Source organism: Manis pentadactyla, chromosome 6, assembly GCF_030020395.1.
Source record: "Manis pentadactyla isolate mManPen7 chromosome 6, mManPen7.hap1, whole genome shotgun sequence".
Taxonomy (NCBI): domain Eukaryota; kingdom Metazoa; phylum Chordata; class Mammalia; order Pholidota; family Manidae; genus Manis; species Manis pentadactyla.
Window position 1 is genome coordinate 58128723 of NC_080024.1, and position 14362 is coordinate 58143084.

Below are 14362 nucleotides of genomic sequence, written 5' to 3' on the forward strand. Positions count from 1 at the left end.
GATGATATTATAGCTTATTTTTGAAATGCAAGGAAAAAATAGTAAATTCTTGTCATTGTTTTCCAAAATTTCTCAGACTATGAGGTAGGTACAGTGAAGTTTACTGATGATTAATATTAGTCTTTATACATCATGTTTAATTTATGTTTTGCCTTATTTGCAAATTTTTATAGATTTCACCTCTGTTATTTATTGGTGGTCAGTTATTAACTTTTAGATTGTTCTGTATGAATATGGTCCAGAAGAGTCTCTGTTTTTCCCTGCTGTAAGGTTATTAGCTATTGGTAATGTATGTAAGCCCCTAGCCTGGCATGTGGTAGGCCTCAAGAAATGGTAGTCTCCTTCTTTTTCTTGAGTTTGTAAATCTTTGAGTTTGAGAATAATATTTAAGCCTGATTTTTTCCCCCAGTAGAGCTGGTCTTTCTGATTCAATTTGATGACCTATCCTTTTATATGAGAGGACAGAAGTCATAGGTACCACTTAGAATAATTTCACTCAACCATCTGGTAATTGTAGCTATTTAAATTAAAATAAAATTAATAACATTAAAATTAACTACAATTAAAATAATAAAAAATTCAATTAGAGTCACATTAGCCACACTGGAAGTGCTCAAAGCTACTTGCAGGGTGTAGACTACCTGCGCAGACCAGTTCCATCTTGTCAGAAAGGTGTACTGGACAGCACTCTATAGAGAACAAGAATATGGTAAACCTCCTACTTACCTAATACACAATATTTTTACTATAACGTTCCCAATTACCTTGATTGTTGCACAGTTAAAAAGTTTTTTTTCATATTCCTATTTCTCTGTCACAGCTTTACTCACCCCTCACTGACATCATCATCTAACCAAAGGTTAGCTACTTCTCCATCTCACATTTTCCTAAATACATCTTAAGACTTCCTCAACTTTCTGCTTTTAGTACCCACTTTTAAACACCCATATCTCCGTTCCTTGCTCCTTCAGAATTCATTCTCTCTTTTTCTATACATACTCTGTTCCTGTCTTTTGGCAATTAGCAGCTTGCAGCCCTGCTGTCAGTTCTTGTATTAATGCATTTCTTCATGGAGCTCGTTTATAATGATTTAACTTATAATGCATTTAAGTCTCACCCCAGCTGAATTGTAACTCATAGAAAACTGGAGCAGCGGTTTAGTGCTAGTCCTTCCAAGTTGTTTGACACAGTGCCTTGCCACAGTAAGCACTTGCTTTATTCCTTTGTTAACGTGATTTGATTCCTGCAGTCAAATGCTAATGGACCGTTCATAAAACGTTGAGCTCCTACTTAAAGCCAGAACTGGTACACACTGTGACTATACATAGATAATTTAACTCTTTGGTTAGGTAGAAGTTAAGTAAACAAAAAAGCCGGGCTTGAGAATGTTATGCTCGAAGGATGTTTGCCTTGTTAGACTTCAACTCAGCCAGCAACTGCACAGCAGCGCCAGGGATTTAAACAACTGTAAAAATTGCGCGTTGTGCGCAGTTGCCATCCTGCGGGATCTGGGAGCCAATCAGCAGCCCGGGTAGAGCCCGGCCTGCCATTGGCTGGCATGCCCCGGCATCACATGCTAGGCTGGTCCTGCAGTCCCGGACATTTGAGGCGCTGTAGTGGGGCTGCCACCCTCGAACTTGGCGAGCTGGCACTGGCCCGGCAGCGGCCCAGTGACTGCTAAGGGTTATCGGGGAGGCAGAGGGCGGGAGCTGCTGGCGCTCCGGGAGGTACAGGACGGGCTGGGAGGGAGTGGGCCGCAGAGCCATGCGATGATGCGCCCCTTGGTTATGGGCGATGCAGTTTGGCCTGGGTCCACCAAAGAGGAGTATCCAACCGTCCTGCTAGTAAGAGGCTCACTTTAGCCCCAGCCTGGGTGGGGCCTGGGCATCCCTTAGGACCGCAGAAAACTATTTCTAGTGAAGGGCCGCTCTGCAGCCTTTCATATTTCTGGGCGCGAGTGATTCTGAATAGAGCCTCAAGCCCACCGTTGGCTGAAGTTACCATCCAGATGGAGGTGGTGGCATGGAGGAGCCCAGATTGGGAGTTTGGAAAGCTGGAGTTTTTTGTCTAGCTCAGGGTCAAGCAGGGCAGATTAGAAGGGAGAAAGGCCACAGACACCTGTGCTATTGGGGTTGGGTTCATAGATGTGAAGTTAGTTACCCAGGTCACGTTGTCGTGCAGGCACCCCACTGTAGTACTTTTTCTAAAACACGTAGAATCCCACATAACCTTAAGTCTGTGTAGTAGTCACCATTAAAATATTACAGTTAGCTTCCTCTTCCTCTTGTGGCACTTCAATTATGTAGGTTTTTTAAACTTTGAAAGCTTTATTGGTATCTTGATTGCTCTTACCACATTCCTCTTTTTATGGGCTAAGTTAGACATGGCAATGATAAGTACCAATATAACAAAATATTTCACTTAACTTCTAGTCAAACAGTTAAGCATCTGCAATGTGTTAGAATTTATGTTCAGCACAGGGTTGCCTAGATCATTACTAAAACAGAGTTGTTAAAATTAAAAGTCTAGGTTATAGGTTTAATTTTGCTCTTCTTCTCACCTTTCACTGCACTGCTTACCAGGTTGTGACTTTACACAAGCTACATAACTTTTTGTACCTCATTTTCCTCATCTGTAATAATAGAGATATTAATAATGTCTATCTCACATAGCATGTTTAAGGAGTAAGTGCATTTATAAATATAAAGACCTTATACCAGGCCTGGCACACAGTAATCATATATTAGTGTTTGCCACTCTTACTCTATTTAGCATTAGAATTCATTCTTGGGTGAGTGATCTTTATCCATTTCAGTGAGATATTTTTTCTTTTTCTTTAAATTGAGGTAAAATTGGTATGTAACATTTGTAAGCTTCAGGTGTACAGCATTGTATTTCTTCTTAATTACTAAATGCTATTAGAATGCCAGATGATTGTAGGACAAAACTAATTCCCTTGATATCCTTCCTAGTCTTCCTGCCCCCTCCCTTGCTGCCATTGCTGTATCTACTTGTTTTAATGCACTTTGAAGAGAGTCTTAGGTACTGGCCCAGCAGTGATTAAAGATGGCAGCAATGAATGTTTTAATTATGATCAATTCTAGTAGTTTGAACAGTGACAGTGAAAATTTTCTTTTAAGGGACTTGCATGTAAAGTCTATGTGAGTAAAGAGAGTATTTGTTTTTTCTTTTTTAAAAAATGTCTAGTTTCCTTAATTACCAGTAACATTTAACTGGTATAAAAATCAATCTAATCTTTCTGCTTTATATAAAAATTGGAAATAAAGATTCTTTTTTTTTTAGAAATTAAACATCTGTTTTTATTCTTTCAGTTGTTACTTGTATATTTTGTTTTTGTTTTTGTTTTTCATTGAAGTATCATTGATATACAATCTTATGATGGTTTCACATAAACAACACCGTGGTTTCAACATTCACCCAGGAAGTAAAGATCTTTAGTTAGTACTGATATGACACTGTTTTTATATGATAAAAACTTTATGATTATAGTGAATACATTTTGCTAAAAGACTATAAATTTTTTCGTGACCAAAATTTTCCTCTCCGTGGCTTCTGTTCAAAGGCTCAATGAATTTTGTACCTATATAAAAAATTACAGAACTTGTATAGGTAGAAATTGAAGGCAGTGTTTTGGGTGAAGTTTGGAATTTTAAAATTTCTCTTAGGTAAAGTGAGCTTTCTTACTCCTCTGCTTTTTATCTAACCTAAAACACTGATTAACAGCTTAGTTCTTTTGGATTACTGCCCAAAGAAAACTGTCTTCCCTTCAGATGGATTATGGACACTGTTTGGGGTTTCCACATAGATTTAAAGAAATTAGGGAGATACCAATTTTGCAGATTACATATATGAAAAACTCACCTTCCTGAGTAATAGCTAACTTTAGTTAAAGAATACTGTATTTTTCAATATTGTCAGAATAACACAAACTTCTGTTTGTCGGTTGAGTTATAAAGGTAAAAATGTGCTTAGGACTGTCAAAGATTTAGGTATTTTCATGATTTCTGTAACAGTAACAATTGTGTTGAAATCCATCCTCACCCAACTTCCCCAGCACCCACTCTTCAAAGAACACAAAAAGCAGGAAAACAAAACCCAGATACTGCATTCATTACCATTTCAAAGCACTTTTTTTTATTAAGTTGAAATTACTCTAATTTTTACATCATTTCAGATGGAGGAAGCATTTAGTTATGTAACAATCTTTGGCAGTCTTAATCAAAATATCTTTGTACAAAATTTATTGTATATATCTATCACCATATGATAAAATCTTCCATATTTACAACATACATTTTCCACTACATTAGTTTTAAACACATACTAATGCTGACTGAACTCAATTGTGTTATTTAACTGCTTTCAGATAATACTTGATCTAGTCTGATAGATTTGTTTATAGCTTAGACTATAAAGTAAATGAAATATTATGTGTTACCTATAGCTTGCTGTGATGTCATTCTTTTGTGTATGGTTTTTTAAATTGAAGTGTTGTTGATATACAATCTTGTATTGGTTTCAAGTATACAACACAGTGGTTCAACAGTTACCCATATTATTAATCTTCACTCCCCCCACTAGTGTGGTAACTATCTGTCAATATAGGAAGATGTTACAGAATCATTGACTATATTTTCCATGATGTTTCTGTATGATTTTAACTTTTTAATTCTTTAAAGTTTATTGTAGCATATAAATGCTCATAATAAATATATTTAAGCATCTTCATTTTCTTCTGTCCTTATTTTTAAGAAAGGGGATACCAAGTTAGACCTATATGCTTCACATGAGTTTTTGCATATGCATATTTTGGTAGTGAAAAGAAGAAATAAAATATGATTGACCTAGATAAATTACTATAATTGTTTGAAAGCTGAAGTAAAACCAGGCTTATACCAATAGCAGTTTTTGAAGTAGCTAGAGCTAGCAATTAAAGCCTGATAAATGTGATGACTGAGTCTTTATAAAATTGGATGCTATAACATGTTTTTATTTTTGAGCATTCAGACTTTAAGGCATGCATGCTTTTAATTATGTTTTTGCTTAATATCATTAGTATTCACTTCCAAGTGATGGATTTCTTTTTCCCATTTTTGCAAATCTGGTATTTTCTTTGGTCTGTGGTTTAATGTTTCATTGCAGAATAAAATGGGAGATGCTGAAATGGGCAAGAAGATCTTTATTCAAAAATGTGTTCAGTGCCACACAGTGGAAAAAGGTGGAAAACACAAAACTGTTCCAAATCTCTGGGACTTTTTTGGCCGAAAAACAGGACAAGCACCGGGATTTTCTTACTCAGGTGCAAACAAAAACAAAGGTAAAAAAACCCAGGCAGCTGTGACAGATAACTAGAAACTTTGTAGCAAAGAAGAAAGCACATGATTTAATATTACAATAATTTCCTAATTTGTAGCACTAAAAAATGAAATCTCCATGTTTATGTTACTGAAATACTGATTTAAATAATAAGATTTGTGTTTTGATGACTGGATTCTTTTTTGACCAGAGGAATTAGCAATCCTCTGTGGCATAGGTTTTTAAAAGCCTATGCAAGGTATTTAATGCAGTAGGTTTATCCTAAAAAAGCCTGAGCTAAATTAAGAAATCAAATCATATTTTAATGGCATAATGGTAGTTTTCTATTTGCATCAGTAATTCTTAGCAAAATTGAGGGGATATTATGTATTTTGAGAAAATATATTCAATGATTTCTTTGTTGGGGGAAGTGGTTAGAGGGCAGTTAAACTGAGAAAGCATTTTAGGGTTGAAATTAGAAGTGGTTGAAAAGACTTTAATATCTTAGCAAAGCAATTTATTATTCCTGGGTATATATATATATATATATACATACATATATATATATATCATTAGTACTCACTTTGAAAACAGGGTATAACTCTAAATTAGAGTGCAGCTCTATTTTGAACTGTTCTTGGAGGCCTAGCATTTCTTATAGGACTAAATTGCAGATCACTGCTACATTACTGTTTGGAAAGTTTTTTATTTTGTTTTTGTTTCTTTTTATTTTTATTGAGGAAAAATTCACATACTGTAAATTAACCATTTTAAAGTGTACAGTTCATTGACATCTAGTGCATTCACAACATTTGTAATCACTATGTCTTTGTAATTTTCATTACCCCAGAAGGATCCCTGTACCCATTTAAGTAATCATCTACCATTTTCTCCTATCTCCAATCCTAGGAAACCACTAATCTGTGTTCTCGCTGTGGATTTGCTAATTATGCATATTTCATATAAAAGAAATCATATAATATATAAGCTTTTGTGTGGGGCTTTTTTCACTTAACATAGTATTGTCAAGGGTCATTGACATTGTAGTATGTATCAGTACTCCTTTCCTTTATGGCTGCATAATATTCCATTGTATGTGTATATCACAATTTGTTTATCCATTCATCAGTTGGTGGACATTTGGATTGTTTTTACCTTTTGCCTATTGTAAATAGTGTTGCTGTAAATATCTGTGAATAAATATTTGTTTGAGTCCCTGTTTCAGTTTTTCCGGATATATACTGAAGAGTGGAATTGCTGGGTCATTTATTAAATCTGTGTTTAACTTTTTGAGGAAAAGTCAAACTGTTTTCCAAAGTGGCTACACCATTTTTTATTCCTATCTGTAATGCAATGTAGGAATTCCTATTCTCTAAACAGTCACCAATACTTGTTATATTCTTTTCTTTTTTTAAATTGCCATCCTACTGGGTATGAAGTGGAATCTTGTCATTTTGTTTTGCATTTCTTTAATGCACCATGATGCTGAACATCTTTTCATGTGCTTTGCTAAAAACAAAATCCCAAGCCCAAAATGGAGTCACTTGTGCTAGGCCTATGTCATCAAACCAGGACTTAATACCTAACCTAACTGCAGTTTCAGTTGTCCCAGAAATGTAATTAACTAATCAGTTTGGAATTTCCTGGTCAGCACTGGTGATGTATCCATCTAATAAGACTCTTTTATCCTCAAAGGGAGCTGCCCATGCCTGAAATAATCATTTTTTGTTTGTTGATAACTTCCTTGTCCTGCCTTTAAAAACCTTTCCCTTTTTATAACCCTTTGGAATTCCTTTCTACTTGCTTGATGGGATGCTGTCTGAATCATGAGTTGTTGAATAAAGTCAATTTGACCTTTAAATTCACTCAGTTGATATTTTATTAACAGCTTGTTTGCCATTTGTATATTTTCTTTGCAAAAAGAAATTTTTTGTCTATTCATTTCCTCTGCCCATTTTTTATTTGGACTGCTTGTCTTTTTATTGAGTGGTAAGAGTTCATTATATATTTTGGACACTAAATCCTTATCAAAATATGTGATTTTCAAATATTATTCTTATGCTCTGTAGATTGTCTTCATTCTCCTGATGTTTTTAATTTGTATGAAGTCCATTTATCTTTATCTGTTTTTGTTGATATTGCTTGTGCTTTTGGTGACAAATCTAAGAAATCTATCACCAAATCTGAGGTCATAAAGATTTACCCCTTTGTTTCTTCTAATAGTTTCATAGCCTTGTCTCTTATCTTTAGGTCACTGATTCCTTTTGAGTTAATTTTTTATATAGAGTGAGGTAGTGGTCCAACTTCATTCTTTTGCATGTGATTATCCAGCTATCCTAGCACCACTTGTTGACAAAACCATTCTCAGTTGAATGGTCTTAACACCCTTGTTGAAAATCACTTAGCCATATAGTTAGGATTCACCTATAGAATTTCAGTTCTAATCCATTTGTCTGTGCATCTATCTATCCCTTATACCAATACCACACTGTTTCGCCTTACTATAGCTTTGTAGTAGTTTGAAATTGGTAAGTATGAGTCCTTCAACTTTGCTTTTCTTTTTCAACATTTTTCTGGCTCTTCAGTGCCCTTTGTGTTCTACGATTTTGAAGTTTACCTTTTCCATTTGTGCAAAAAAAGCCTTTGGAACTTTATGATAGAGTTTGCATGGTATCTGTAGATTGCTTGGAGCATTATTGCCATTTAATAACATTAATACTCCAATCTATGAACATGGGGTGTCTTTCCCTTTATTTGGGTATTCTTTAATTTCATTTATTTATTTACAAGTTTTTTGCTTTTTAAAGTCTTTAATTTCTTTCAGCAATATCCTGTAATTTTCAGTGTATAAGTCTTTCATCTTCTTGGTTAAATTTATTTCTAATTGTAAATAGAACTTTTTTTCTTAATTTCCTTTTGGATTGTTCATTGCTGCATATAGAAACACAACTGATCTTGAATGTTGATCTTGTACCTTGTACTTTGCTGAATTCATTTCTTAGCATTGGTAGATTTTTTTTTTTTTTTTGCGTTCCTTGAGATTTCTATGTATGTAATCATGTCATCTGTGAATACAGTTTTAGTTCTTCCTTCCCAATTTTGGTGGCTTTTATTTATTATTCTCCCCTATTATTATTTTCACCTTAAATAAGATGTTAGCTGTGGGTTTTCCATAAATCCCTTTTTTGATGCTAAGCAAAAACTTTTTATTCCTAGTTTGCTGAGTATTTTTATCATAAAATGATGTTAAATTTTGTCAAATGCTTTTTCTGTATCTATTGAGATGATCATGTGTTTTAACTTTTATTGTATTAATATGGTGTATTACACTGATTGATTTTCTTATGTTGAACCATCCTTGCATCTCTGGGATAAATTCCACTTGGTCATGGTGTATAATTCTTTTAATGTACTGTTGGATTTAGTTTGCTAGTATTTTGTTGAGGATTTTTGTAGCTATAGTTAGAAGAGATACTGGTTTGTAGTTTTCTTGTGGTGTCTTTGGCTTTGGTGCTTGGAGAAGTTTTAAATATAGATTGCTGAGAGCCATAAGTCTTCTTCATACATAATTAGAATTTAGAATTGTAAAATTTCTTAATGGGTTTAATAGCACTTGTATAGACTAAAATGTACTGTATTTGCATGAGCTGTGTTGTAGAAGAAGGGCTTTAATTACGGGAGTTGTCATCTTGTGTTTATTTTTTTTAATGCACATATAATACCTTGCACTTTGTAAAAAATGAGATTCTGTTATTTTAACCTGTGTTAATGTTTCTAGTAAGATAGTGTTATGGGTCTGACTCAGTCCATTGATAGTGATGTTATCAGCTAGAAATGCCTGCGGGCACCCACCTGGACCCGTGCTGCTTGTGGTGAGCCTCCACAGACTTTCCCAGACCAAAGCCAGTGCTATGGCTGGACCAGCTCTTGTGGTTCTTATTACGATTGCAAGATACACCTCAATAATTTGAAAAGACAAAGTTTAATTACTCACATGTCTTAGAAGGTACATGGCACACCTGGGACCTCACAGTGAGGTTATGTGTAGAGAGAGAGAATTATGGGCCTGGGATTCTGCTTTTATTGGACTCAAGGGTAGGGGGCCTAGAGTTTCACAGGTTCACTCTTTATTCATGAATTTAAAATTTAAGAGTGAGAATTAAAACATGGGGAGAGTAAAGCAAATGATTGGTTAAATGGTCAGTTATCTAAGTGCACCAGAATTTTCTAAAAAAAAAAAAGGGATGGGGGACTTCATGGGGGAAGCCTGACTCCTTATCTAATCATATAGCTGGCAGTGTGTTTGAGATGGATGCCTCTGAAGTGGATGCTTCAGCAAATTAAAAAAAAAAAGCTTAATGTGAGGCACTTTCATTATAATCAAAAAGGTAAATTATCAGATGCTTACACTACAGATAGGCTAAGATATAGTGACATTTCTGTTATCTGGAATTTTGGGGAAAGGGATGTTGTGGATAGTCAAATGGTTAAAAAAAATTAGCACACTCATGGATTGATAATGTTCTTCTTTGTGCGAAAATAAGATACTTTTCATTTTTATGAAGTGTTGAAATCAGTGTCATTTAGTAGGGTGGAGAGCTGGAAAAGCCCTTGGTCCCTAGACTTCTCCTGGATTTCCAAGCAAACAGGATGGGTAGGGACTATCTGGTAAGTCTCACTGCTTAGAGCACTACTAATACATCTTAGCATTTGAGGACCATATTAGTTTCCTAGGACTACTGTAACAAAGTACCATAAATTGGGTGGCTTAAAATTGCAAAAAATTTATTGTTTCACAGTTCTGGAGGCTACAAGTGCAAAATTAAGGTGTTGCAATGGCCATGCTCCTGAAAGTGATAGGGCAATCCTTCCTTTCTTCTTCCTAACTTCTGGTGGTGTGTCAGTTATCTTGGTATCCTGGGCCTGTAACTGTGCGACCGTGTGTCACATGGTCCTTGTGTGCCTGTTTTCACATGGCCATTTTATAAGGACACCAGTCATACTGTATTAATAGCCATCCTATTCCAGTATGACCTCATTTCAGCTTCACTAATTTTATCTGCAAGGACCCTATTTCCAAACAAAGCCACATTTCAAGATACTAGGGGTTAGGACTTCAACATATCTTTATTTGAGGACACATACAATAAAGGACCATATATACATATGAAATCAATATATAGATAGTTGATATAATACTTACATTAAAACAAAATAGAATAAAATTTAATCTTTTTCAGGTCAAGCATGCTTCATCATCTTTTAGAACATCAATGTATTTGTTACGACACAATATCACTATATTTAGTAAATGCAAAAATGTTGGTTAATAGGAATTCTATAATAAAGAATTTGGTCTTTGTCCCAGGTTCTTGGGAGGGAATCTAAAACCTGGGATTTCCAAGTGATAGGAGTGTCTTTGTTATTCAAGCCTGGGCCCTGGGGCCCTGGCCTGAGTGCTAATGAGATGACCTGTGGTAAGCTACCAGATAGCTTCAGGATGGGGGCTGGCCAAGCTGGGAAGACCAACCATGTGATTAGAGAACTGGGGCTTTGGGCTCAGTGATATCAGTCTGACCACCAGGGATAGAGCATAGGAACTGGAGATAGAGTTCAATAACATGGCTAATGATTCAGTCAATCATGTCTGTATAATGAGATACTAATGAAAACTCTGGACACTTTAACTGGAGGTACTGGTTGAGTTTCCTGATTAGTGAACACATCCACATACAAGAAGGGTGATGAGTCCTCATTCCACAGGGACAGGACCCAGAAGCTCTCTGTTTGGGACTCTCCCAGACACTGTCATATGAGTCTCTTCATCTGGATGGTCCTGATTTGTATCCTTTGTAATAAAACTGTCATTGTAAGTATAGTGCTTTCCTAAGTTCTGTGAATTGTTCCAGCAAATTACTGAACTTGAGGAGGTCCTGGGAACCCTCAAATTTATAGCAAATCATGTATCTGATAAGGATTAATGTCCAAAATATGTAAAGAATTCATACAACTCACTAGTGAAAAAACAACCAACCTCTGATTAAAAAGTGGACAAAGGAGCTGAATAGACATTGTTTCAAAGAAGACAAGTAAGTGGCCAACAGGAAAAGGTGTTCAACATGGTAATCATCAGGGAGGTGCAAATCAAAACCACAGTGAGATATCACCCCATGCCTGTTAGAACAGCTATTATTAAAAGACAAGAAATAACAAGTGTTGGTGAGGATGTAGAGAAAAGGAACTCTGTGCACTGATGGTGGGAACACAAATTGGTGCAGCCACTATGGAAAAGAGTATGTAGTTTCCTCAAAAAGTTAAAAATAGAGCTAGCTTAGGATCCAGCAATCCCACATCAAGGTGTATATCCAAAGGAAATGAAAACAGGATCTTGAAGTGATAACAACACCCTAATGTTCATTTGTAGCAGCATTCACAATAGCCAAGATACAGAAACAACTTGTTTGTTAGTGGATAAAGATGTGTGTGTATGTGTGCACATGTGCATATATATTTAATCACATGCAATAGACTATTATTTAGCCATGAGAAAGAAGGAAATTGTGCCATTTGCAAGAGCTTAGATGAACCATGAGGGCATTGCTGAGTGAAATAGGTCAGGCAGAGTAACAAATACTGTATAATATGGCTTATATGTGAAATAAACAAACTCAAGAGAAATTGTAGAGTGGTGGTTACCAAGGCCTGGGTGAGGGATGGGAAAAGGGGAACATAGTTGGTCAAAGGAGACAAACTTCCAGTTATAAGATCAACAAGTTCTGGAGATCTAATGTACAACTCAGTGATATAGCTAATAATACTGTATTTATACTAGAAATATGCTTAGAGAGTACATTTAAATGCTTTTACCAAAAAAAAAAAATCATGTGATGGGGTGGAGTTTTTTTTATTAAGGTATATTGGTATACACTCTTATGAAGATTTCACATAAAAAAATAATGTGGTTATTACATTCACCCATAGTATCGTGTCCCCCCCCATACCCTATTGCAGTCACTGTCCATCAGTGTAGTAAGATGCCACACAGTCACTATTTGCCTTCTCTGTGCTACACTGTCTTCCCCATGATCTCCCCCACACCATGTGTGCCAATCATAATATGGGGTAGAGGTTTCAACTAATGCTATGGTGGTAATCCATTTACAATATGTAAGTGTACCAAATCAGCATGAACACCTTAAACTTATACAATGTTTTATGTCAATTATGTCTCAATACACCTGGAAGAAAAAGGCTAATAGAAATAGCTTACTGTGGGGGAGTTGGGGTTCCTATGGCCAGGATCCTCACTGAACTTAAACCACCTGGTGATGTAACTGGCCTGTTGCTGGGCTGTCGCTTCCACACCTTTAGGCAATAAGCTATTCTTGCATTATATAGAGAGCTCGGCCCAGTGCTCTGGGCGGAGGCAGAGATGCCAGTGCTCACACAGAGATGCTACTGCTACCACAGGAGAACAAGCCAGGTAATAAACCCTTTCACCCCAAAGAACGTTTTGCTGTCAATTCCTTTGGTCACACTGAATCCATAGTGAACTTGCCCGGGGCTGAAACCCATTGGCAAGACACTTACCATGTTAAGTAAGGTAAAGGTTAAAAATAAGGTTACTTAGAATAAAACAAAGATTTATTTTCTATGGATGATCTTTCACTGCTGACAGTTATACAGTCTTCTCTTTTTGGGCCAGAGGATTATAACTTGCTCTTCAGGACTTGTCACATATTTTGGAGAACTTTTCTCTTGTTTTGAGATCATTAGTGACAGGTGTCCTTTCACAGTAGTCCAGGTTTCATGTCCTTGGTAGTCTGCTAATCATATCAAGTTTGGAGTTACAGGTGCCTCTTCAAAAATGTTATCAAAACTGGAGTTAGTATTTATGTTTGTCTTTGGCAATAGTCTTTTCAACAGGTTTTAGAAAGGAAAAAATGTAGAGGCAGTTTTTTTCTTTCATTGTAAAACTGTACTCCCGAAATCATAGGTTTCTGATAGAGATCTGGACAGAGGTGGCTTGGTATGATTGACAGAAAAAACATGGAAATATGAATTAATAGTCACAGATTCTTGACTCTGAGTAGCCTTGTCATTTCAGGGCAATTTCTTCCTTTCTCTTTGGGTCATCCTTTACTCATTTGCAAAACGAGGGATTGGAGTAATTGATCTTTAAGTTCTTTCATAGGAGGAACTCCCTGTGATTCTAGGAGGGTAGGGTACTGCTTAGTCATAACATGTCTAGGTTGGTAGTTCCTTGGTGTACCTTCAATCATCCTGAACAGCATGTGACTATTGGATTTTCTATAGGGAAGCTAAGGAGTCAAGCACCAAAGGCTAATTTTGGAAATTTCTCCATGTCAGAAACTAAGTATTCCTGGTTATAACAGACTTCCTAGTAAATCCAAGAGTAATCTTTTGTTCACATATGTATGTGGGTCACATCATAAAGTAAGCCTTACAAATATAACTACACAAACTTAAAACTTATTTTCATCTTTATAGGTGTTATCTGGGGAGAGGAAACTCTGAAGGAATATTTGGAAAACCCAAAGAAATATATCCCTGGAACTAAAATGGTATTTGCTGGTCTTAAAAAGGAGAGTGAGAGAGAAGATCTTATTCAGTATTTGAAATGGGCAACATCTTCATGAAAAGCTCTTGTAACTTAAAAAATACTAGTTATAAACCAAAGTTTTCCAGTTTCAAATATACATGTTTAAAGAGGTCATATTTGATCTTTCTTGATCAGCCAGTAGTAAGTTTAACATTTTAAAATAAAAGTTGGTATTTTTTACTGTGTGTCATCTACTGATGAAATGCCCTTCAGAGTCTGGAGTTACTTTTGTCTGCTCAGTAAGGATCTGGATAAGGACAGGATGAGGGGGAAGGAACTGAAATCTATTGTGCTTCAGTAGTCTCTGCATGCACAAAATATTTTATAAGCCTAGCAACTGCAATTGATGATGGAGGTACTTGCCAAATACTTATCCCTCTGTAATTTAAATGTAAATATAGCAGACATTAGCTTTAGTTTTCA

At 35.9% G+C, this 14362-nt stretch overlaps 1 protein-coding gene across 1 annotated transcript; it reads left to right on the forward strand.

Moving 5' to 3' along the window:
* The first annotated feature begins 5169 nt into the window (after nt 1-5169).
* Nucleotides 5170-13976, forward strand: LOC118909198 (cytochrome c, testis-specific). The gene is made up of 2 exons (XM_036879445.2): nt 5170-5338; nt 13828-13976. The coding sequence occupies exons 1-2, from the start codon at nt 5170-5172 to the stop codon at nt 13974-13976; spliced, it is 318 nt and encodes a 105-aa protein (XP_036735340.2).
* Nucleotides 13977-14362: the final 386 nt, after the last annotated feature.